The following is a 21,909-nucleotide window of genomic DNA, read 5'->3' on the forward strand; positions in this document are numbered from 1 at the left end:
ACTGTGTGCAACACGGGGTATCAAGAATTTTGAGGTCTCGGTGCGAAAGACAAAACGATTCCTTTAAATCATTATTAAAAAAATTGGATAACATGGGAGCAGCGATTCGGTGCTCGAGTCCAGCTGCTCCCGAAATCGCTAACGTTGGCTCATGTCTCGGGATTTGCAGAAATCGCGCTGACACGCGTGCGTGGGAGCAGCGAAAATCCGGAGTACGGGCAGAATACGGTAGCAAACAGGCTAAATCCTATTTGGCGCCTTATGCGCCCGCTACAGTACAACTCGCAATCGGGCGCATACCCCCACCTCACCGCTGGGCCGGCCCATCTAGATTTTTTCCTCTGTTTTTCAAATCGCGAAAAAAAATCTGGTAGTACTTTGATTCAAACCCGAGACCTCCTGCTTAACAATAAGCTGCATAACCACCCCGCCACCCCCAACTGGACGTGCTATTTTCATGTTTCTACGCCTTTTACTTTGTTCTTTTTTTTTCTTCTGTTTTCCTTTTTCTGGTTTTCTCTTTCGTTTTTCATTTTTTATTTTTCTTCTCCCTGGATTTGATGAACTTTTTTTGAAATTCGTGAACTTTTTCTTAACATCGATCAAATTTTGTCAAATGCGTTGAACTTTTTTCAAATTTGATGAACTTTTTTCCAAATTGGATGAACTATTTTTCAAATTCGATTAACTTTTTTCAAAACCGATTTTCAAATTAGATGAACTTTTTCAAAATCGGTGAACTTTTTAAAAACTGATGAATTTTTTTCAAAATTAGGCGAACTTTTTCAAAATTCAATGAACTTTTTCTAAATTTCGTGAACTTTTTCCAAATTTTGTTGAACTGTTTTTTTCTAAATTCATGAACCTTATATCAAAATCGGTGAACTTTTTTGTAATTCGTGAACTTATTTAAAGTTTGATGAACTTTTTTTTTAATTTCGAAAAAAAATCTCGAAAATCAATGGTCAATGGATCACCGGTCTACCATGAAACGATCGAGCATTTTTTCGTTTTTTTTCTTTTGAGTAAACGAAACAAACGAGCGGGATAGCTTTTTTTTTTTAGGGGAAAGCCACTTTATTACTCAAATTCCACAATTGGTGGGATACGACGTTGGTCATGAGGCTGGCCAAGCCACACATGACGACCCAAAGATAACGAAGTAGAAAACTTTGCTAACTTATGAGCTTCTACATTAACTCTACGACTTTCGTGAATAAAATTACAAGAAAAGTGTGCAGCCCTAGCTTTGATTTCACTAATGATAGCTCCGTAGGAACCTTGAATTCCTTTTGCGATGTCACCAATGACTTGCTTGCAATCGGACGAAACAATGAAGCGGTGAACATTAAAATCTTCCGCGAGGGCAAAAGCCTCGCGACATGCAATGGACTCAAGTGTGGCTGGATCGCGCACTCCTTCGGGATAGCTGGGGAAGCAGGCGTCGTACGCGCTCGTCGGCTCGTTCATGGGCCAGCCCACTTAGCCAGGCGCGTGGGCGCTGGTTTCCTCTTGTGGCGCATAAGGCGCTGGCGAGGAGCACTCAGCAAACAGTGCCATCCTGCAGGCCCAGAACGTATGGATGGACGGGCGTCCATGCGGTGGTCTGGATGGTCCGTGGCCCAGGACGTTTACTTTTTGGGCCGAGCCTTGAACAGCGTGCGCGTCCGGTCGAGGTGGCCCGGCCAGGTCGCAAATGTGAGGACGTGTGCTTCTCGAAACCTGCCGCCGCCGCAGACGGCTACTCCCCATCCCCAAGGCTGCGCGGAAGGCTGTGATTGCTCGGGCTGGCTGGTGATGGAGGACGCTAGCTTGAGTTCTTGTTGGACGCCGATGACGGGTAAGTGAACCTTGCCCCGCGTGGAGATTTCCCGATTTTGCGTGAGACCCCCATGACGCTGATTCCGCCGGCCACCATGGCAGTAAGTTGCAGGTTTTCGCTGGGAGAAGAGTCTGCGGACAGCTAGGAAGAACCAGATCCGGTCCCTCTGGCGGTGCTCCCGCGGCTGAATGCTGCCCCTGCTACGCCGGCGGACTCGAATATTGGCTCCGGGTGCGGGCAGCATGTTGGTGGCTTCGGAGGGCAACAAGCGCCGGCGACGGCAGGCTTCTCCGACGAGGTAGCAGGCCCCTGACAGGGTCCATCCCGAGGCGCCGGGCTGGACCAAAAGGTATGACCTGGAACCTACCCCAGGTAGCTGTTTACAGTTTTTTGGCAAATGTTGTGATGTTTACCTGCATTGCTATGTATGATTTGCAGAACAAACAAAATGAGAATGCTCGTTCGTGCTATGTATGATGGGGATAAATAGGTAGTTCTGGTCGGGCGCTGCTGATTTGAGTTCTGTTTCCTCTTAACAGAATGCTCTTGCTTGTAAATTCAGGTTACACCTTGGGAGTGCACTGTCCGACAAAACGCCGTGTCCATCTAGGCGATCTCGAGATGAATAGTAAAATTGTGAATGAGTTGACGAAGAGACACATTGTGTTTGTAAGTTTTGTTACTTGTCGATGGAAAACATTTGCCACTCCCCCAATACAATAAACTTGCATGAAAACTTAGATATGTTTTGTAAGTTTTATACCTTGTTGATGAAAAATTAGATATGTTTTGTAAGTTTTATTCCTTGTCGGTTAAATTATTCATGCACATAGATCCTTCCACTTGAATCTATGCACCACATATGCTGCCTGAAATTAGGTATGCATAATCATTGTCAGGGTGCTCATTTTTGCTCTTGTTTTTTTGGGGCGTTGTGGGCTTTTTCACGCTAAGTTGTGGTTTTTTAGTTGAAAAAAGTTGCTTTTTCGGTATAGAGAGAGAGAAAGTTGTGGTTTTCTCTTAAGGGCTATTTTCTTCGGGGAGCTATATGTAGCCCATACTGAGACGCAATACATCTCGCCGACAGCGCGACATTATTTGGCCAACCCAATACTGTAGCTGAGCGTGTGTGTTTTTCCTGCTTTCACTTAGTTTTTTGGGTTTTCTTCATTTTTTCAATGGTTTCCTTTGGGTTTTCTTGTTCATTTTCTTTTTTCTTCGGTTTTCTTTGTGTCTTTCTTGGCTTTCACCGGTTTTTCTTTTTTTTTCAACACACATCTACTTTTCGTACACATTTTAAATTTTCTGTATACATAAAGAAATAAAATTATACACAATTTAATTTTTTCTAATACATGATTAACATTTGTTTCAAATGCATATTTTGATGTCAACCCTTTTTCATTCACATTGTACATTTTTTGTATACATCTAAATTTTTTATATACGTTTAGAAACTTGAAATACATGTGTTGACATTTTGTGAATATGTGTAAAAAAATAGAAATACATATTGAAACATTCGACTTATTTTATACTCCCTCTGTTCTTAAATATTTGTCTTTCTAGAGATTTCAACAAGTGACTACATACTGAGCAAAATGAGTGAATCTACACTCTAAAGTATGTCTATATACATCCGTATGTGGTGGTCCATTTGAAATCTCTAAAAAGAAAAATATTTAGAAACGGAGGGAGTATTAAACTAAAGTTAGTACAAAAAGTTGAGTCAAACGAAGAGAGTAGTATATATACATCGAGAGAGAAGGCCGCTGGGCCCTGTTCACTTATTCGACTTACACTTGGATGGGCCTTTCACGACCCGCGCAGCGTGGTTCGTTCAATGGAGGAAGTGAGGCGGCTCCACGCGCGCTTGCTCCGCCGCGGGGAGCGCCGCCTGCAGCCGCTCCTCCTCCGCGTCCTCGCCGCCGGCGATCTCCGCTACGCCGCGCTCCTCCTCGCCACCTCGCCCCCCTCCGCCACGCTCCACGACCGCCTCCTCCAGGCGCTCGCCGCCTCGCGCAGCCCGCTCCTCCTCCGCGCCTTCTCCCGCGCCCACCGCCTCCGCCTCCTCACCCCTCTCTCCTTCACCTTCCTCCTCTCCGCCGCACCCCCCTCCTCCGCGCCCTTCGCGCTCTCCGCCCACGCCCTGCTGCTCAAGTCCGGCCACCTCGCGCCCGGCGACCCCTTCCTCGGCTCCGCGCTCGTCTCCTTCTACGCCAGGAACCGCCTCCTGCGCGACGCCAGGCGGGTGTTCGACGAAATGCCGCGCGGGGACACCGCCGTGTGCAACGCGCTGCTCTCGGCCTACGCCAGGGCCGGCCTCCTCGACGCCGCTGAGAAGCTGTTCGGGGAAATGCCGGACCGGAACGTGGTCTCGTGGACCGCCATGGTGTCCGGGTACGCGCAGAACGGGCGGCACGAGGAGGCGGTGGGGGCGTTCCTGGAGATGTGGGAGGGGGCAGGGGTGCAGCCGAATGAGCTGACGGTGAGCAGCGTGCTGCCCGCGTGCGCCGCTGTTGGCGCCATGGAGCTGGGGAGGAAGGTGGAGGAGTACGCGAGGGGCAAAGGCCACCTGGTGAATGTGTATGTGGCCAATGCACTGCTGGAGATGTACGCCAAGTGTGGCAGCATCCAGAGAGCTTGGCAGGTGTTTCAGGGGATCGGTCGTCGGCGAGATCTCTGTTCTTGGAACTCAATGATCATGGCATTTGCCTTGCATGGCTCGTGGAGGGAAGCACTTGCCTTGTTCCATAAGTTGAGGGTGAGGATTTCTTCCTTGAATTGTATTTCACTTCCTTTCAATTTGCTTGCAAAGTTATTATTTGGTTCTAGATTTAGTGATTGGTGACATTAGAATCACATAGCAAATTACGTCATTTCTCACTCTGGAACTTGAATCTTATTTTACTGTGTCCAGATGACAGGGGTCAAACCAGATGGTATCACATTTGTTGGAGTCATTTTGGCTTGCACTCATGGAGGTTTGGTGGATGAAGGAAGGCTACTCTTCAACTCCATGGAGGCTGAATTTAGTCTTACTCCAAGAATCGAGCACTATGGTTGCATGGTTGATCTGCTAGGGCGTGCCGGTCTCCTGAATGAAGCCTACAGTATGATAGTAAGCATGCCAGTGGAGCCTGACGCCGTTATCTGGGGAGCATTGCTCGGTGCCTGCAGCTTCCATGGAAACGTGGAACTAGCGGAAACAGCAGTAAACAAACTCATCTTTCTCGAGCCACAAAACACAGGAAATCTGGTGATCCTGTCAAACATATACGCATCGTCTGGAAAATGGGATGGTGTTGCCCAGGTATGGAAATTACTCAAGGAGAAAGACCACAAGAAATCAGCTGGGTACAGCTTCATAGAGCTAGATGGCAGGATGCACAAGTTCCTTGTTGAGGATAAGTCGCATCCAAGATTTGTGGAGGTGTACAGCACCCTTGACAGTGTCACAATGCTCATGAAGCTTGTCAGACTAGAAAATGAGGAAGATGCAGAACAGCTGTTTCTGTCACCTGTAGATATCTAAATTCCTAGAGATGTGAAGAGACTGTGATCATAAAAGTGATCTGGGATTGCCCATGAACTTCTCTGCTCTGATCTTCCAAGTCAAATTGATGTGGAAAGCGGTTCTTCAAAAAGGTGGCAACAGAAGGAATGCCAAATCAAGCGAGTGTGTAGCACTACCTGGGCATCGATTCTTCTCTTCTTGCTGCTATAAATCAAAATGGTCGTTCATGCTGTGCTTGCTATTAAGATGCACAGACCACCGAGACTTGCAGACGAAGCATATAATTTCAAGATACATCCCAACAAGGTATGTTTATTCTTGAATAATGAAATCCACATACGTGAACTGAAATGATAAGTAAATGAGCAAAGAGTACAGAAACATAGATAAGTAAATGAGTTGTGTTGAGGATATATAATTTGGTTGAGTCTGTGTGCTTCATTGCTGCCACACTATGTATTGCCTTGAGCAGAGGCGGAGCCAACCCTCTTTTCCCTGTTGGAGCTTTGGCATTTGGCAAGTTATAGCTGCAACCTGCGGCGACGCCGAGGTGAATTTTCCCAAAAGAAGATCATTGCCGGTTGCTCAGAAGGCGCTGCTGCGTAGAGGTTGACCTGCGGAGCCCGGACCTCACGGGGTCACCGGCTGTAGCGCCACCAGTGATCTTGAGAACCAGACTATAGTCACAACAAGGTGCATCTCGTTTCATGAATGAGGCCATGCCTGTAATAACATCGTCCCTCCTGATGTGTTCGATTGCAGTTTATTACTATACTCAATTTGATTTATTATTGAGCTGGTAAAATTAGTAGCAGATATAGAGAGTTTGTTTATAGCTCCCGTGCAGATGCAGGATGCAGCCATTATCTGGAGTGGCCTTTTTTTGGGTCAAAATCTACGGTGGAATCTTGGATATTGCTGTTTGGAGAACATAATAAAAATGTCTAGAACTTTCTTTCCTGCTCGGCACAACATGCCAATCTCTAGTTATTTTTTGGGGTTTTGCTAAATGTCATGTGTCTGAATTATTTGTTGGCATCAGTCGAATTCGGACGAAGCCAATGGTGGGGGTGACATGAGGAGCTCAGCGACGTTGACCCTGGCGAGGCCGAGCTAGGACCTCGCTGGAGACAGGACAACACTACGAGGGCAGCAAGCTGTGGTGTCCAGGCTAAGGCGAGGAAGCAGGTTGACGGGTGCGGGTCAAGGAGGATGGAGGGGGAGGTGGCGCTTTGCGGGTGTCGGTCAGCGCTGCTGCAGATCAGCTGGGCTTACAGGGGTGGTTGCAGTGGCGACAAGCAGCAACGTTAGGGGGAGGTTGAGGGGAGGGTGAGGCGGCAAGGCGGCGTGCTGGCCGTGGGGGTGTAGTCAGACGGATGGGGGCGGGGTCGACGCTTCGGCGGGAGGAAGAAGAAAGAGAGGTCCAGTGTGGCGCGGTCGTGGCTGTTGGATGGCGATCCAACGGCCCAATTGGTACGTTGAAAATATGGTGTTGGTAGAGTCGTACTGGCTGATACCCAAGTCGTAGTCGAACATTAACTATTCGTTGAGAAACGGACGCACGCGTCGATCCAGACCACGTTGGTACGCTCCTATGGATGCCCGCTGAACCTGGCCGGGAACGTGGCTGCCGATGGATGTTTCCTAGATCTCGACGTTCCAAAGTCCAAACCTTCGTACGATGCAGAGACGACAGCTGAAGCAGTAGAGAGGCCCACGAAGGGCCAGCCAGCTTGAGACACATAACCATGGCGTCCTCCTCCCAGTCCCACTCCCACCAAGAAGAAGAAGACCATGGCGACCAGATCACCGCCCCACTCCTCCGTAAGCTGCTTCCTCTCTGCTTAGCTCCGTCCGTGCACGCACCTCTGCTCCGCCAGCTCACCATTTCTCCTCTGCTCTTCTCATGGCGCAGCGAACCGGCCGTCAACGTCACGGAGCTCGCCGGAGCACCACGACGACGGCCATGGCGAATCGTCGGAGAACTCGCCGATCGAGCAGGTGGCGCTGACGGTGCCCGTGGGCGACGACCCGGACACTCCAGTCCTCACCTTCCGGATGTGGGTGCTGGGCATGGCGTCCTGCGTCGTGCTCTCCTTCCTCAACCAGTTCTTCTGGTACCGCAAGGAGCCGCTCACCATCACCGCCATCTCCGCTCAGATCGCCGTCGTGCCACTCGGCCGCCTCATGGCCGCGGCGCTGCCGGAGCGGGCCTTCTTCCGCGGCTCGCGCTGGGAGTTCACCCTCAACCCGGGGCCGTTCAACGTGAAAGAGCACGTGCTCATCACCATCTTCGCCAACGCTGGCGCCGGCACCGTGTACGCCATCCACGTGGTCACCGCCGTCCGCGTTTTCTACGGCAAGAACCTCACCTTCTTGGTCTCTCTCCTCGTGGTGCTCACCACGCAGGTGCTCGGGTTCGGGTGGGCGGGGATTTTCCGGCGGTACCTCGTGGAGCCGGCGGCCATGTGGTGGCCGTCCAACCTCGTGCAGGTCTCCCTCTTCAGGTACATTTGTCACTTCCCCTCTCCGGTAAGCAACTTCCTTTTTGCAACTTTTCATTGCATTATTACATGGCCAAATTTAATTGTCCGGTCAAGAACTCAAGATGATGAACTACACAAGACTTCAAACTCGAAACGAACAATTTGATCACGAATTCTTTTTCTTTTAAAAAGCATGTACATTTGATGCCTTGCTGGTGTTTGATGGGTGTAAGCAATGTATGCTACCAATCTACCATATGCTTCCAAGAAAATGACACCTCTCTCCCTCTCTCAGATGCTGGAGATTTGAATTTTGAGCAAATTGGCATAAGCTATTGTTGATGCGGAGAAGTAGACACCTCGTGTGGGTCATGACACGTCAGGCTGGCCTTGCTTAATTACATCCAAGAAAATGAGATGATTGCAACAGCCTAAAAAGATTCTAAACAACTCCTGATTAAGAGAGAGAAAAAAACTCCGATCGAGGATTAAATTAACGTCTGATCCCCTGTGAGTTGTTGGGGCCATAGAGGCCATCCTCATTTTTAGTCAATGTCATTTTTTTAGTTTGCAACACTTGATAGTAATATATAGCATAAGGTTCGTGGTTCTGACAACGACTACTCAATGGCTCAGGCTCATGCCTTCCTTTCACTGAAGCAACATGGAAAAAGTAAAGCGAAATCCGGTGGCCATCCTAGGGAAATGCAGTGAGTTAATTAAGACAGACAGAATAAGATTAGAACAAAAACATTTATTTGCTTGAGCATCAGAGAAATCAATGGTTTGAACAATATATACTACTGAAAATGCTTAAGCAATTTTCCCTGACAAGTGAGAACTCACGCTTTCAATGCATATTCCCACCAGGGCGCTCCATGAGGATGAAAGGCGGCGAAAAGGGGGATTCACGCGCAACCAGTTCTTCCTGGTGGCGTTCGCCTGCAGCTTCGCATACTATGCCTTCCCGGGCTACCTGTTCCAGATGCTCACCTCACTCTCCTGGATCTGCTGGGTGTTCCCCAACTCCGTGTTCGCCCAGCAGCTCGGCTCAGGCCTCCACGGGCTCGGCGTCGGCGCAATCGGTCTCGACTGGGCATCGATCTCCAGCTACCTCGGGAGCCCTCTCGTCAGCCCCTGGTTCGCCACTGCGAATGTTGCTGCAGGCTTCTTCGTCGTTATGTACATCATCGTGCCTATTGGGTATTGGTTTGATTTCTATAAGGCGCAGACCTTCCCCATCTTCTCTTCCGGTCTCTTCACCTCTGCCGGGCAGAAGTACAACATCTCAGCTATCGTGGACGATAATTTCCATCTCGATACAGAGGCATATGAGAAAAACGGTCCACTGTACCTCAGCACTCTCTTTGCTGTCACATATGGTATCGGTTTCGCGTCACTTACCGCGACAATTGTTCATGTCCTCCTGTTTCACGGAAGGTAAAATCCTGTCAGTTTGTTGTGCACAATCACATGGTTGCGGCAACTAATTAAGAATCGAAATGCTTGTGTGCAGGGAAATTTTGCAGCTAAGCAGATCAGCTTTTCAAGGGAAAAGTGTGGACATACATACCAAGCTAATGAGGAGATATAAGCAGGTCCCTGAGTGGTGGTTCATCTGCATCCTTGTCGTTAACATTGCCGTCACTGTATTCGCTTGTGAATACTACATAGAGCAGCTCCAGCTGCCCTGGTGGGGTGTGTTACTTGCATGCGGCATTGCCTTTTTCTTCACCCTCCCAATCGGAATTATCACAGCGACAACAAACCAGGTAAGGATTCTATCAACTTCCACGGCATGCTATACAGATCTGGAGAGCTAGATCCACAATTGACATTCTTCCATCGTATGCAGACCCCAGGACTGAACATCATCACAGAGTACATCATTGGATACCTGTATCCCGGACGACCCGTTGCGAATATGTGCTTCAAGGTATACGGCTATATCAGCATGCACCAAGCTCTGATGTTTCTGCAAGATTTTAAGTTGGGGCACTACATGAAGATTCCCCCAAGGACCATGTTTATGGCTCAGGTAAGCTCTATTTGGCCATCATAGCATATTTAACATTTCCACTGCATAAGTGCACAGAAGGCATTAAGGAGCAACATTTTGGAACATGGCAGGTGGTCGGAACAACGATCGCGGCGTTCGTGTACCTTGGGACAGCATGGTGGTTGATGGACACAATCCCCAACATCTGCGACATTGAGCTCCTCTCGGCGGGCAGCCCTTGGACCTGCCCCGGTGATCATGTGTTCTATGATGCGTCGGTCATATGGGGTCTTATTGGCCCGCGCAGAATATTCGGGGACCTGGGAACTTACGCGGCGGTGAACTGGTTCTTCTTGGGGGGAGCTGTCGCCCCACTCCTCGTATGGTTGGCGCACAGGGCGTTCCCAGGCCAGAACTGGATCTTACTCATCAACATGCCCGTGATGCTCGGTTCCATCTTCCAGATGCCGCCCGCCACAGCGGTTAACTACACCACATGGATACTGATTGGGTTTCTGTCAGGTTATGTGGTTTATAGGTATCGACGTGACTGGTGGGAGCGGCACAATTACCTGCTCTCGGGTGCACTAGATGCTGGTCTGGCGTTCATGGCAGTTTTGATTTACTTGTGCCTGGGCTTGGAGAACATCAGTTTGAACTGGTGGGGAAATGACTTGGATGGATGTCCCCTGGCTTCTTGCCCCACTGCTAAAGGTATAGTTGTCAAGGGCTGCCCAGTGTACAACTAAGCATCTTTGTCATCTGCGGCGGCCGTCCCTGGGAAAATTGGAATTGTGAGCAAGTGGAGATCGATGTAAATAGCGAATGTTTGTTCGGACCTTTTAAAGATGAGAAATCGGCTTTATTTTATTCTATTGTGCAAAGTACCACGAAGATTCAAAATGACAACCTTTGTGTAGTAACAGCCTAAAGAACAGTCTTTAGTGGCAATAGGTTTTCACTGCCAAATTAAGTGTTGTCCCAGCTAGCAAATAAGTGATTCCTTGATTCTTTGAAATTCATTAAAAGCAGGTGGCATGTAACTTGCAACTTGCAAGTTTTTAACTGAACTTTCTGAATTTCTCACACACAATGTACCACAACTAGCAACTTTATGACTGCAGATTCTTTTCTTTTAAACCCGGTTCCATTAACCAGAATGAAACCACGGAGTAGCCTGACAAACAGGTTCAAAGGTGCAAAAGCAGTACGCGAATTCTTATTCTCTCAGTTGCCATTATATGACTGAAATTTGTTGCTCTACACAGAGACAAGGATAGAGGCAATGATCAACTACTGCTCTGACACAGTGACACTAGCAGTCCAGATTTCTGCCCTCCAAGACTTGAATGAAACCATGCTGATAATCTTCTTATTTCACGGTAACAGACCAGTGCCAAGAACTTTCTTCAGAAAATACTCATGACAATTTGACAGAATAAGAAGTTTTAGGCTTGCAGGCGTAGCCTACACATCGCATTACTAAACATTGACAGTAGAGTTTACTCTGAGCCTCTTACCAGACAGAGTTAGCCGCCGGCAACTCGCTTCATCCCACGTGGGGACGTAAGCAACGACACCGCACCTGTCCCTACTCCTCGCCGTCTTGCCGACGCCGGTGGTCGGACTATTCCACGGGCCGAGCTACGGGGAGGTCGGGGACTGAAAGAATTGAACTGGACTGGAGGGAGAAGGACGGCTGACCGGCGGCAAGGCATGGCTGCGGTTTGGGGGATCGGTGCTGGAGAGACGAGGCCGAGGGACTGGTATATTCTACCCGTTATCCCATATATTGTTGGGCCGTTCCATTCTTGCTTACCTTCTCTCCATCATAGCATTTTGTTCACCCATTAAAAAACCAATAGCATGTTGTAATCGGCTCGTGAGTTTAGAAGCTCGAACGTTGAGGCTCACAATTTAGCGAAGCATTTTATTGTTCCATTTTTTTAATATCGCTAAGCTCTTTTCCCTAGTTGAATTACTCAAGTGTGTGTTATAAATTTTTAATGTGATCGTTCCAACTAATAATCTTAAAAACTATTCAACAAAAAATATTCCCCTTTATTTGCTTATGTGACCTAGCATTTTTTATACTTATGGCCCCAAACTGCGACTTGAGTACTTTTCTTATATTGTACTGCATTTAAAAATTTTGTTTGACTCGCCATTGTGAATTATGCTATGTGTATTTTTTTTTTCCTGTGATAGTTGTGAAATGGACTGCGAGCATTGTTCATTTATTCATATCCGGCGCATTTAGGATGTGAATAGTCCTGTATGAACCTCTGTGCTATCTCGCTACAATCACGCCAATGTTCTGTGAGGGCTAGGTATTCCATTGACATTATACGAATTGCTCATGAGAACTAAATTGTTGTTTCACATATCGATGGTTTTTATAGTCACTCGGAGTTGTTCGATTGGTGATCATAAATTTTTTACGAGCACTAATTATACATTTTGCGCTAGTAATAGTAAATTATTCCACAAGAACTAAAAATGTGTTCCACTAGTAATTGTGAATTGTTCCGTGTGTACTAAAATTTTGTTCCAGAAGTAATCACCACTTGCGCTAAATTTGTGTTAAGCATGCTTGAACATTTTTTGTAATAGTAATTAAACTTTTCCATGGCCACTAACCGTTTCTTCCAATAATGTGCCAATGTTTGCCGGCCTCTCGGCGTGACACCGGTGATGAGCTGTCGGTCGCATCGGCCAGCAAACCCATCACAAAGTCTATTGAACAAGGGAGATCATTGGAGCAAATTGATGTCATGCTAGAACCGGGCGTTCCAAAGAAAGCATGCCAAATTCACGAGTCATTCATTTCCACTGCTTCAAGTATGATGGTGATTACTTTGACGTGACCTTGGTATTGACCACGCAAACCTTTCAGCCAGTTCTTCCATTGTCAGTGCATGCAATCAACTGAACCCAGCATACATGGGAATCCTCTTGATGCTCTAATTGCCAACAATATTTTTGTATGTTCTCCACAGTTGGCTCTCTCAGGTACTATGGTCCAAACATCACCACTATAGTGCGTGCAAATTGCACTGTGCTGTTCAGGACGGTGGTCTCTCCCATCCAGGTTTCAGTATCAATTGCATATGTGGCCTTACCATAAGCAAGCATCGAGCAGTTGTGCATTTCAGTAGAGGAGAGAAAGAAAGTTTTCCGCAACAATCCTTCCTCAGCTTGAAGTGAAGGAAATATGCCCTAGAGGCAATAATAAAGTTGTTATTTTATGTTTCCTTATATCATGATAAATGTTTATCATTCATGCTAGAATTGTATTAACCGGAAACTTGACACATATGTGGATACATAGACAAAACACCGTGTCCCTAATAAGCCTCTACTAGACTAGCTCGTTAATCAAAGATGGTTAAGTTTTCTAACCATAGACATGTTTTGTCATTTGATGAACGGGATGACATCATTAGAAGAATGTGATGGAGAAGACCCATCCGTTAGCATAGCATATTGATCGTTCAGTTTTATTGCTATTGCTTTCTTCATGTCAAATACATATTCCTTCGACTATGAGATTATGCAATTCCTGTATACTAGAGGAATGTCATGTCTGCTATCAAACGTCACAACATAACTGGGTGATTATAAAGATGCTCTACAGGAATCTCCGAAGGTGTTTATTGGGTTGGCATAGATCGAGATTAGGATTTGTCACTCCGAGTATCAGAGAGGTATCTCTGGGCCCTCTCGGTAATACACATCATAAGAAGCCTTGCAAGCAAAGTGATTAATGAGTTAGTTACAGGATGATGTATTACGAAACGAGTAAAGAGACTTGCCGGTAACGAGATTGAACTAGGTACGAAGGTACCGACGATCGAATCTCGGGCAAGTAACATACCGATGACAAAGGGAATAACGTATGTTGTCATAACGGTTCGACCGATAAAGATCTTCGTAGAATATGTGGGAGCCATTATGAGTATCCAGGTTCCGCTATTGGTTATTGACCCACTACAAGGATTCCGGTCTATTGCAACAAAATTTATTGCAACAACTATCTTTCGTCGCAATAAAATGCTATATTACCACAAAATTCTAGTTCATGGTAATAGGATCTACATATTGCCACAGTTTCATTCCATCGCGCTAGGTACTCATTTTTGTTGCAATAGAAGCAACGTATTGCCACAAGCTGCACAAGCGTTGCAATATGGTGGTGATATTGCGACAGTTGCGTCATGTTGCGTGAATTGGTCATTTTGTTCCAATAAAGACTAGGTATTGCGACAAAGTAAATCTTTGTGGCAATATTTAGACATATATCGCAACAATTCTGACATGTGGCGCTAGCCATAGATACTATTGCAAAGTACATGGCTTCTTATTGCAACAAAACATGTATTGGTTGTAATAGGGCGATTTTTTGCCTCACCTTCGTTGTGTTGCAATAACTATTACATATTAAGGGGCATACTAGTTCATAGAGGTATTAACACATTTGGTACCACAAATTGCACATAAGTTGTATTTTAGTCACATATCTTGCAAAGTGGACATCGGTGGTACCACAACTTGGAGGAACGCTCGCTTACGCGCGTGCGAAGCGTTGCACACTCACGAACACCCTTCACTTTACGGTTTCTTACACCGCCAGGGTCTCCTCCACTCGCCCTACTGACCTCCTAGCAAGGTCATCCTAGGCACCGGAAAGATGGCAAGCTCACTGCCCTTCTCACCAAGGTGAGTCGTGAGCACTGGGCAGCAAATCCTCACATTCTCTTCCTTCCTAAATTTTCTGTATCTTGCTTGATATGATTGTATGTATTTATGTGCTTTTAATAAAAAATGTATAGCATCCAAGATTCTCTCACCCAAGGTACAACACGCTTCTCTACATAGTTTAGTTATCTGATTTGTTATGGATTGCTTCCTACACAATGTCGTATTGTTAGACAGGCTGGTTGTTCTCTCTGTCCCCTGATATTTCCAGCAAGAATTCAGCAGCAGATGAACAACACTACATCAAGATATATATTCGAATCCAATGACTAATGTTTCGTTAAAAAACAATAAGTATTGTCAAATATCCCTAACATGAACTTCTTTCCAGTAGACCATCTTTTAAATGTATGCATTGTTCTTTTTTTAGAGAACTACACGGGAATGAGGGATAATAAACCGGCTAGCAAGCTTTCAAAAAATAAAAACCCGGCTATATTATACTGCCAATATGCCCAACCTGTAATCTCATTTTAATTTTAATTAGAGCTAAGAGCTAACCACTATTCCTTTGATTATGCATGCTCTCGGGAATCTCTTTTAACTAGATGATACCCCGCGCGTTGCTGCGGGAATCAGTTGCAATATAATTTGATCAAATTTGGTTGTGTTAATACTTAGCACTCCATATATAAATAACTATCCTCAATGTAAAAGTTATTGGTTATCTATAAATGTTAACTGTAAAAGGGTCATATGTTTATTTTTGAAGGAAACAAAATAATGTTTTGGTAGGCATAATGCCATTACATGTTAGTAATTGGTGGAAAGGCATGAGAACAAAGACATATATTAGCAATCAAATATTGTTTAATAAAAAAGGATATATGCTACCTTATGTCAGCATCACACTCTGCTTCATATGTTCACCTGTGATCATGACACATCTCCATAGCCATGTGTTTCCAACATAGAACTCTGAATCCTTAGAGAACAACCTGATGGCATGTTTTTTCATGTAAGATGCTCCATCAGAACCTACATGGCCATCAAAAGCCTACAACCAAATAACCTGGTAGTTAGTTCAGATAGTGCAAGAGAATCTCCGTGAAGTCCATGTGGGATAGTGGGATCATAGGAAAGGTTGGCTTGGTGTAGGAGGACGATATTATTTGGGCATGGAGGTGATGAGGGAAGGATGCTGTAGGAAGTTGGCTGCTCGCTTGCCTCGTCGAACAGACCCAAACTACCGTATTAATTCATTTCTATTGTGTGGAGAGGGAGAAGCGTCTTGACTACATAGGACATGAAAAAGAGAACGACGTACCAGGTCTGATCGTTGGGGTCGGCCGAAACCAGCTTCGCAGTGGCGCCGGAGCTACCTTGGTCAGAATGGAACAAACAGGGGAGGAGGGCCAAAGCCAAATCAGAAACACAGCCGCCATCTTGGGCACCAAACGATGGGCATCGGCAAGGGAACTGCAGCTCGAGAGAAGCCTAAAGCGCGGTCGGAGGTGAGATGGACCCATGGTAGATCCCTGGCAATCACCGACCCGCGGCAAGGCGCACGAGGGCAGCGGAAGGAGGTGAGAGCAGAGGCGGGGTGCGCTGTGGGGCAGCTGGGAGCGTGAGCGACGCATCGAGACAGACGGGGGATCGAGGGAGATGCATCCTCACGAGAGAGGAGAGTCGAGGGAGGAGTAATAACCATGGAAGAGAAATCGCTTGATTGAATCATGACTCGCCAGTTATTGGAAGCGGAAGAGGAGGCGGTCAGTCTCTTCGGTGATCATGGGATCGTATGCTTAGCCAAATGGGATCGTATGCGTGGACCAGAAGAGACAAACAGAACGATGAGAAACGGACGTGGGAATGGAAGTTGGAGTGGAACGTACTGTGAAAAAGAAAGGAAAAAAAAAACGAACGGCTGGAAAGGAACGAACGGATACCTCGCATTTACGGTGGCAAGTCTCAGTAATTCAAACGCCTGGTCGGTCCCTTATGTAAGCGAGTAGTGGAATGATGACGTGGCAAACTTGCTGAGATGGACAATGTGCATGTTGAAAGAATAGGTAGTAGTGGGGATCAACTTTTTAAGAATATAAGATTAGAACGCGTAGACTCCCTTCTTTATCTTGAAGGCTTTCCCTCTCTTTATTTCCTATCGCAAGGATTGAATTTCTTTCCTTCCTTATTTCTTCAGAAATCCCTTTTAATTAGAAAAGGCGTGGTCTCATTTTCTTTCTTAATTTTCTCTGTCATCTTGAGGTTTATATAGAAAGCGTGGACAGAGCGCTCCTTCCTTATATTCCTGTCACAAGGACTCAATTTCTTTCCTTCCTTAGTCTTTACATATACTCCCTCTTATTTCCTTCCGTACTCAAATATCATTTCGTTCCTTATTTCTTTGCATGTCGATTGAAATCCTCTTATTTCTTTGTCACGTCTGAAAGTGAGCGGGTCCATGTGTAAGTGTGAGCGAGGGCCCAGACCAAGGCCATGGCATCTTGCCCTAGAGTGTGGGCCCAAAAGAAATAACAGCAACATAGATTGCGCGTCTGGTGACCACCTATTTGTAGACCGAAAGAGCTAGCCATCACGCCAATGTTTGCTTTATGTTCATATTTCAGCTAGAAGTACATATATATAAACAATTTGTCCATCGCTTGTCTCTAGCACCAAGCAGATTTAAGAAGAAAAGTTTTTTGCTTTGTGTAATTGACGGAACGAGGTAGCCACTCGGCACCATTTTTTTTTATAAAAGTTACAGTAATTATTAATACATAATTATGTATTTCAAATGTCTAATCTGTTTTCATTATTGTGTACCTTGAAGAGATAAATATGATTTTTTTCCTAAATTTACGTGCACTTAAACAGTTCAACATGTGTATTACAAATTATTTTGCATATTCTCTATTTTCATTCAGGACCAAATTTATTGTACATTGTTCAACATGTATTTAAAATTATTGCCTAATTGTAATTTTTCCTAGAAATGTATTAAAAATGTTACACATGTTCGTAGTCTATAGAAATGTAAGATTAATTGTACATGATGATTTTTAAACACACATTGAACATTTACAAAAAACAAGCTGAACAGTTTTGTAAAATACAGATTGTCTATTTTTTGAATGCATGACGAACATTTAAAAAAAAGCCTTGAATTTTTTATACCAAATGGAATGGTTTCTAGAACATGTTGCACATTTTTTCATCTGCACTAATACTTTTGTTAAGTTTCATGACAATTCTAATTTTTTTCTTACATTTCTTGTTTCGAATGGAAATAATAAGATAAAAAATACAAATGAAAACTTTGCACAAAATGTGCAACGAGTGCCAGAGACTAAGCATTCGACATACCCTTTTTTTCATTTTTCTTTTATATTTGCCATGTCCAAGATGGACAAAAGGTTTTCACCCGGAACCGGACACGGAGAGGGCCCCCAAGACAACGTCTTCATAAAGAGAATGACGCCTACAGGCGTCACCATCGTCGGCGATCAAGCATAGAGTTGTCGCTCGGCCATCCATCCACGCCACCGTGATGTCTTGAGGGTAAGAGCATCTCCACTAGCCTCCCCAGGACACCTTTTTAGGCTCGGTTTTAGGCTCGGACGGCACTTTTCGCCGAAAAACGGCCCAGCCACGCCCCCAACGCCCCCCAGGACGTCAAAATAGCGCCGGCAAACCCATGCGAAACCCGGCGCGCTGGGGGTCTCTTGGGGGCGCCGGCGGAAGTTTCGGCGAATCGTGTCTCACCACATGTCCTTTTTCTTGGCCCACTTAATCTTTCTCCTCACAAACTTTTGTTTGGGGTGGGGTGTGACTGGGAAGATGCCCTCTTTATTTTGCCGGATGACCCCCAAGACACCAATTTTTTTGGTTCGGTGATGTTCTTGGGGGTGCCAACGGCTGGAGATGCTCTAAGATCAACGAGATCAGATCCCCAGGTCCAGATCGGGGCGTCGCTGCTGCCACGCCCGAGTCACCCGGCCAAGAGATACAGCCACCACCGTCGCCATCGTGCCCGCCGGAAGGCCAACCATGCGGACCACCTCCAGGGCCGGCACCACCACGGCAGGGGCGCCCACACCTACAGCACCCCAATCCCAGTGTACCAGGGGGGACATAACCTAGTGACTGCCGACGACTGTCGCGAAGAACCAGCTCAGACGACGCCAAGTCCACGGTTTGAGGCACTGATCCACCTGCCGGCATCAGGAAGTCCCACCCACCACAACCATGGACCTCTACCGATGCCAAAACGTGAGGGAGTCTCCCCAACCAACCGCAAAACACCCACCTTGGCTTCAGCGGAGGAAACCCAGACAAGCCGCTCGTGGAGCAGCCAATCCCGGGCAAGAGGACGACGTTAAGCTCCCGCCACGACGACAAGCTTGCACCGTCGGCCTCCTACGAGCATATGCACCCGGAAGAAGCGGCCGCCGCCAAATTGGATGAGGGCCACTCATACCAGCCGGCAACTTCGGCTGCCGAGCAGCCACTCCGGCGTCCCGATCCCCATCGGCTCCTCAGACCATCCTTCAATATACTTTATGCAACCTTATTTTGAGATCTATATCTATACCTATACTGATTAGGCACTTCCTAAAAATTCTCACGTTAATTAGATTTTACGAGCCGTTAATCTGGTGGGACCGAATTATTGCGGTGTAGATCGACTCACTGAACGAAAAAAAACTCACGTATCTCGAATTATAATGGTTCAGATTGAAAAATACAGTCACGACCATTAATCCTACACTATATACCTACTACTAGCTAGGAGCTAGAACTCCCGTATTAAGAAAAAGGAGATAGAACTCCTTTAAAAAGGAGATAGCCCTTGCTGCTACTCCCGTATTAAAAAAATAGGTAGAAGGGAGTCCTTTCAAAACAGGAGATACCCCTCGCTGCACAATCCTTTCCTCCCCCCCGCAATATCCTCGCTGCTTATTCCTTTCCCCCTACACGCAGTACTCAGACCACATCTCAATGAAACGCCGCCGGCCATCCTTGCTGCTTATTGCCGATTAGATTTACATGAGACGCACATATACATGTGATCAACACTTGATTGATCTTCCGGCCAAGTTCGCAAGTGCACAAGCTAGCTTCACTGATCTTCCTCGAGTGCGGCCAGACAAAGCTCACTTCATTTATATTCCTCGGCTGCAGGTGCACGTACGTGAAATCGCACTCACAAGTGAAACAATGCCCCCATCTAGATGTTATGACTAGCCATCACTAATATTGAAAGAGAAAGATCCATGCAGGTGTTGTACTATCTATACATGGGGTCAGTCAGTGACGAAGGCCATCTTGCTGTTCTGCATGGACTCAAAGGTTAGTAGAGTTATACACGACTTGGTATTCCATAGTTGTATGTGTACGGAAGTTACACGTGCAGGTGCAGGTATGTGTGTCTGTCTAAGCAGTATTAGCTATTTTTTTCCGGGTGAAGTAGTATTAGCTACCAACTAGGATTGATAGTTCTAGGTAAGCTAATATATATAGGTACGTATCCCCCCTGTAATCTGTACCACATCGAAAAGTAATAAAGTGTATACCAGGCTCGAGACGAGCCTGTAGCTATCCATCGTCGTTTTAGTTCGCCAAGTTCCGTCGCCGCCGCCGAAGGAAATCGATCGATTGGTCGCTAGGTAGGTCAAGCTAGCTCCACGGACGGAGGTTCGCGGCTGGGTACACACACGTACGCTATTTCTGTGGATCAATCAAGCAGCTAGCTTGGTTGCTAGCTTTCTATATCGTGTGAGAAGCTTGCAAGACAGGCGACTGGTACCAGCACAACTGAAAACATATCTGGACACAACACACGGTTCCTCTTATTGAAAAGTGATCCATGAGACCAAGCATATGCATGTTGCTCTTCACATGGGCAATCCAGATGTAACAAGGAAGTACATGCCGCTAACTAATCGGCACAAGCGCATCAGCCTTGACGTGCATATACAACAAGGCGAAGTAGACATGGCTACGAGGTGAATAAGGAAATTCTTACTTCCAACTATCTTTTCGTATGGTGGTCTCCTTATAGCCAGATCATGATTATAATTTTTCTTTGGAGCTTATAGCTCAACAATGAATTTATGATTTGTTGCTTTAGATTATAGGAGTTTTCCTTCGTGTATATCGATTCAAATGCAAATTCTCCACAAATCATACTTCTGCGTTATATTTGGTCACTTGGAACGAGATTTAATTCAGCCATTGTTCAGCCCCCAGTGTTATTATAAATCAATGCGCCCATGGTGTGTAATTATTATTTTTGTTTCTATCAATGTTGGCAGAAACATCGCATGCAGTTCAGAGATTCTTATTACTATCATTGATTTTTGAAATGCCTTTTAAGTAATTGTCATGTCAATTTTCATGCTTAACTAATTGTTGCTTTAATTTCGCATGCTAAAAACATGATAAATTATTATTAATTTAATAACATAATTTCGTCCTACATGTTTTCATGTAGTAATTTAACTTATAATCCATGGAACAAGCTTGAAAATGCATAAGAGATAACTTAATTGATTATATGGCTGATTGTAGGTACAATTTGTGTCTCAAAACATATGACATATTAGGAACTGACATCATTCGAAACATATTTGACCATTTTCCGTACATGTTATTATTAGTGGAAACTATTTTACATTAAAATTAAAATTATAGGGCAACAATTAAGCAAGACATGTGCAATAATTTACACGCTAAGTTTGGAACACAAGAATATGATGACAAAATATATTGTTCCCTTTTTCTTGCGGAAATATATAGAAAATAGCCTGTAGTTATCAGAAGCTGAACTACTTATTTGGTAATAAGAATAACTGTATTTTCTTGATGTTCATGTCAAATAGGCATTAACTGCACTAGCCCGTGCAAATGCACGGGTTAACGACTAGTACATGTAGTTCCAATTAAAATTAGTTTCAATATAAATGCCAAATTGGGAGATGTAACATCGTGGGAGATGAATCATCATAGGCCGCTGGAGCCTGGAGCTATATAAAACACCATGGGAGCTGAATCCATTTGTGAACAATGTATAGTCCAACTTCCATGAAATATTCTAAAAATTTATGTCAAACTTATGCACCCATAATATGATTTCATTTAATGCGAATTTAAATAATTGTTGTCCACTTGTAGATATATTGTCACCCCCCCCCCCCTATAGGTTGCAAATGCAAGTTTGAATTCTTCGTCACAATCATTTGTAATTTTCATCCATTTTAGGATATGATCTAAAATTAAACATATGCACTTAAATATACATTTTCGTGAATTATAAAACTTTTTTGAGATGCATGTAGTGCAAATTGGAATCAGTTTCAAGAAACACACAGAAACTTATTTA

At 45.3% G+C, this 21,909-nt stretch overlaps 2 protein-coding genes across 3 annotated transcripts; both read left to right on the plus strand.

The window, feature by feature from the left end:
• The first annotated feature begins 3,617 nt into the window (after window positions 1-3,617).
• LOC123167983 (pentatricopeptide repeat-containing protein At5g08510) lies at window positions 3,618-6,153 on the plus strand. Of its 2 annotated transcripts, XR_006484172.1 has the most exons (3): window positions 3,618-4,586; window positions 4,743-5,645; window positions 5,812-6,153. XR_006484172.1 is itself a non-coding variant. In XM_044585844.1 (2 exons), the coding sequence occupies exons 1-2, from the start codon at window positions 3,666-3,668 to the stop codon at window positions 5,355-5,357; spliced, it is 1,536 nt and encodes a 511-aa protein (XP_044441779.1). In that variant the 5' UTR covers window positions 3,618-3,665; the 3' UTR covers window positions 5,358-6,153. The 2 variants fall into 2 exon arrangements, 1 of the variants encoding a protein (XP_044441779.1); XM_044585844.1 differs by having other exon boundaries at window positions 4,743-6,153.
• Window positions 6,154-6,673: 520 nt separating this feature from the next.
• Window positions 6,674-10,697, plus strand: LOC123167982 (oligopeptide transporter 7). Its single transcript, XM_044585843.1, has 6 exons — window positions 6,674-7,163; window positions 7,255-7,846; window positions 8,696-9,265; window positions 9,342-9,597; window positions 9,681-9,863; window positions 9,956-10,697. The coding sequence occupies exons 1-6, from the start codon at window positions 7,088-7,090 to the stop codon at window positions 10,571-10,573; spliced, it is 2,295 nt and encodes a 764-aa protein (XP_044441778.1). The 5' UTR covers window positions 6,674-7,087; the 3' UTR covers window positions 10,574-10,697.
• Window positions 10,698-21,909: the final 11,212 nt, after the last annotated feature.

The sequence above is a fragment of the Triticum aestivum genome, chromosome 7D (assembly GCF_018294505.1).
Source record: "Triticum aestivum cultivar Chinese Spring chromosome 7D, IWGSC CS RefSeq v2.1, whole genome shotgun sequence".
Classification (NCBI taxonomy): Eukaryota; Viridiplantae; Streptophyta; class Magnoliopsida; order Poales; family Poaceae; genus Triticum; species Triticum aestivum.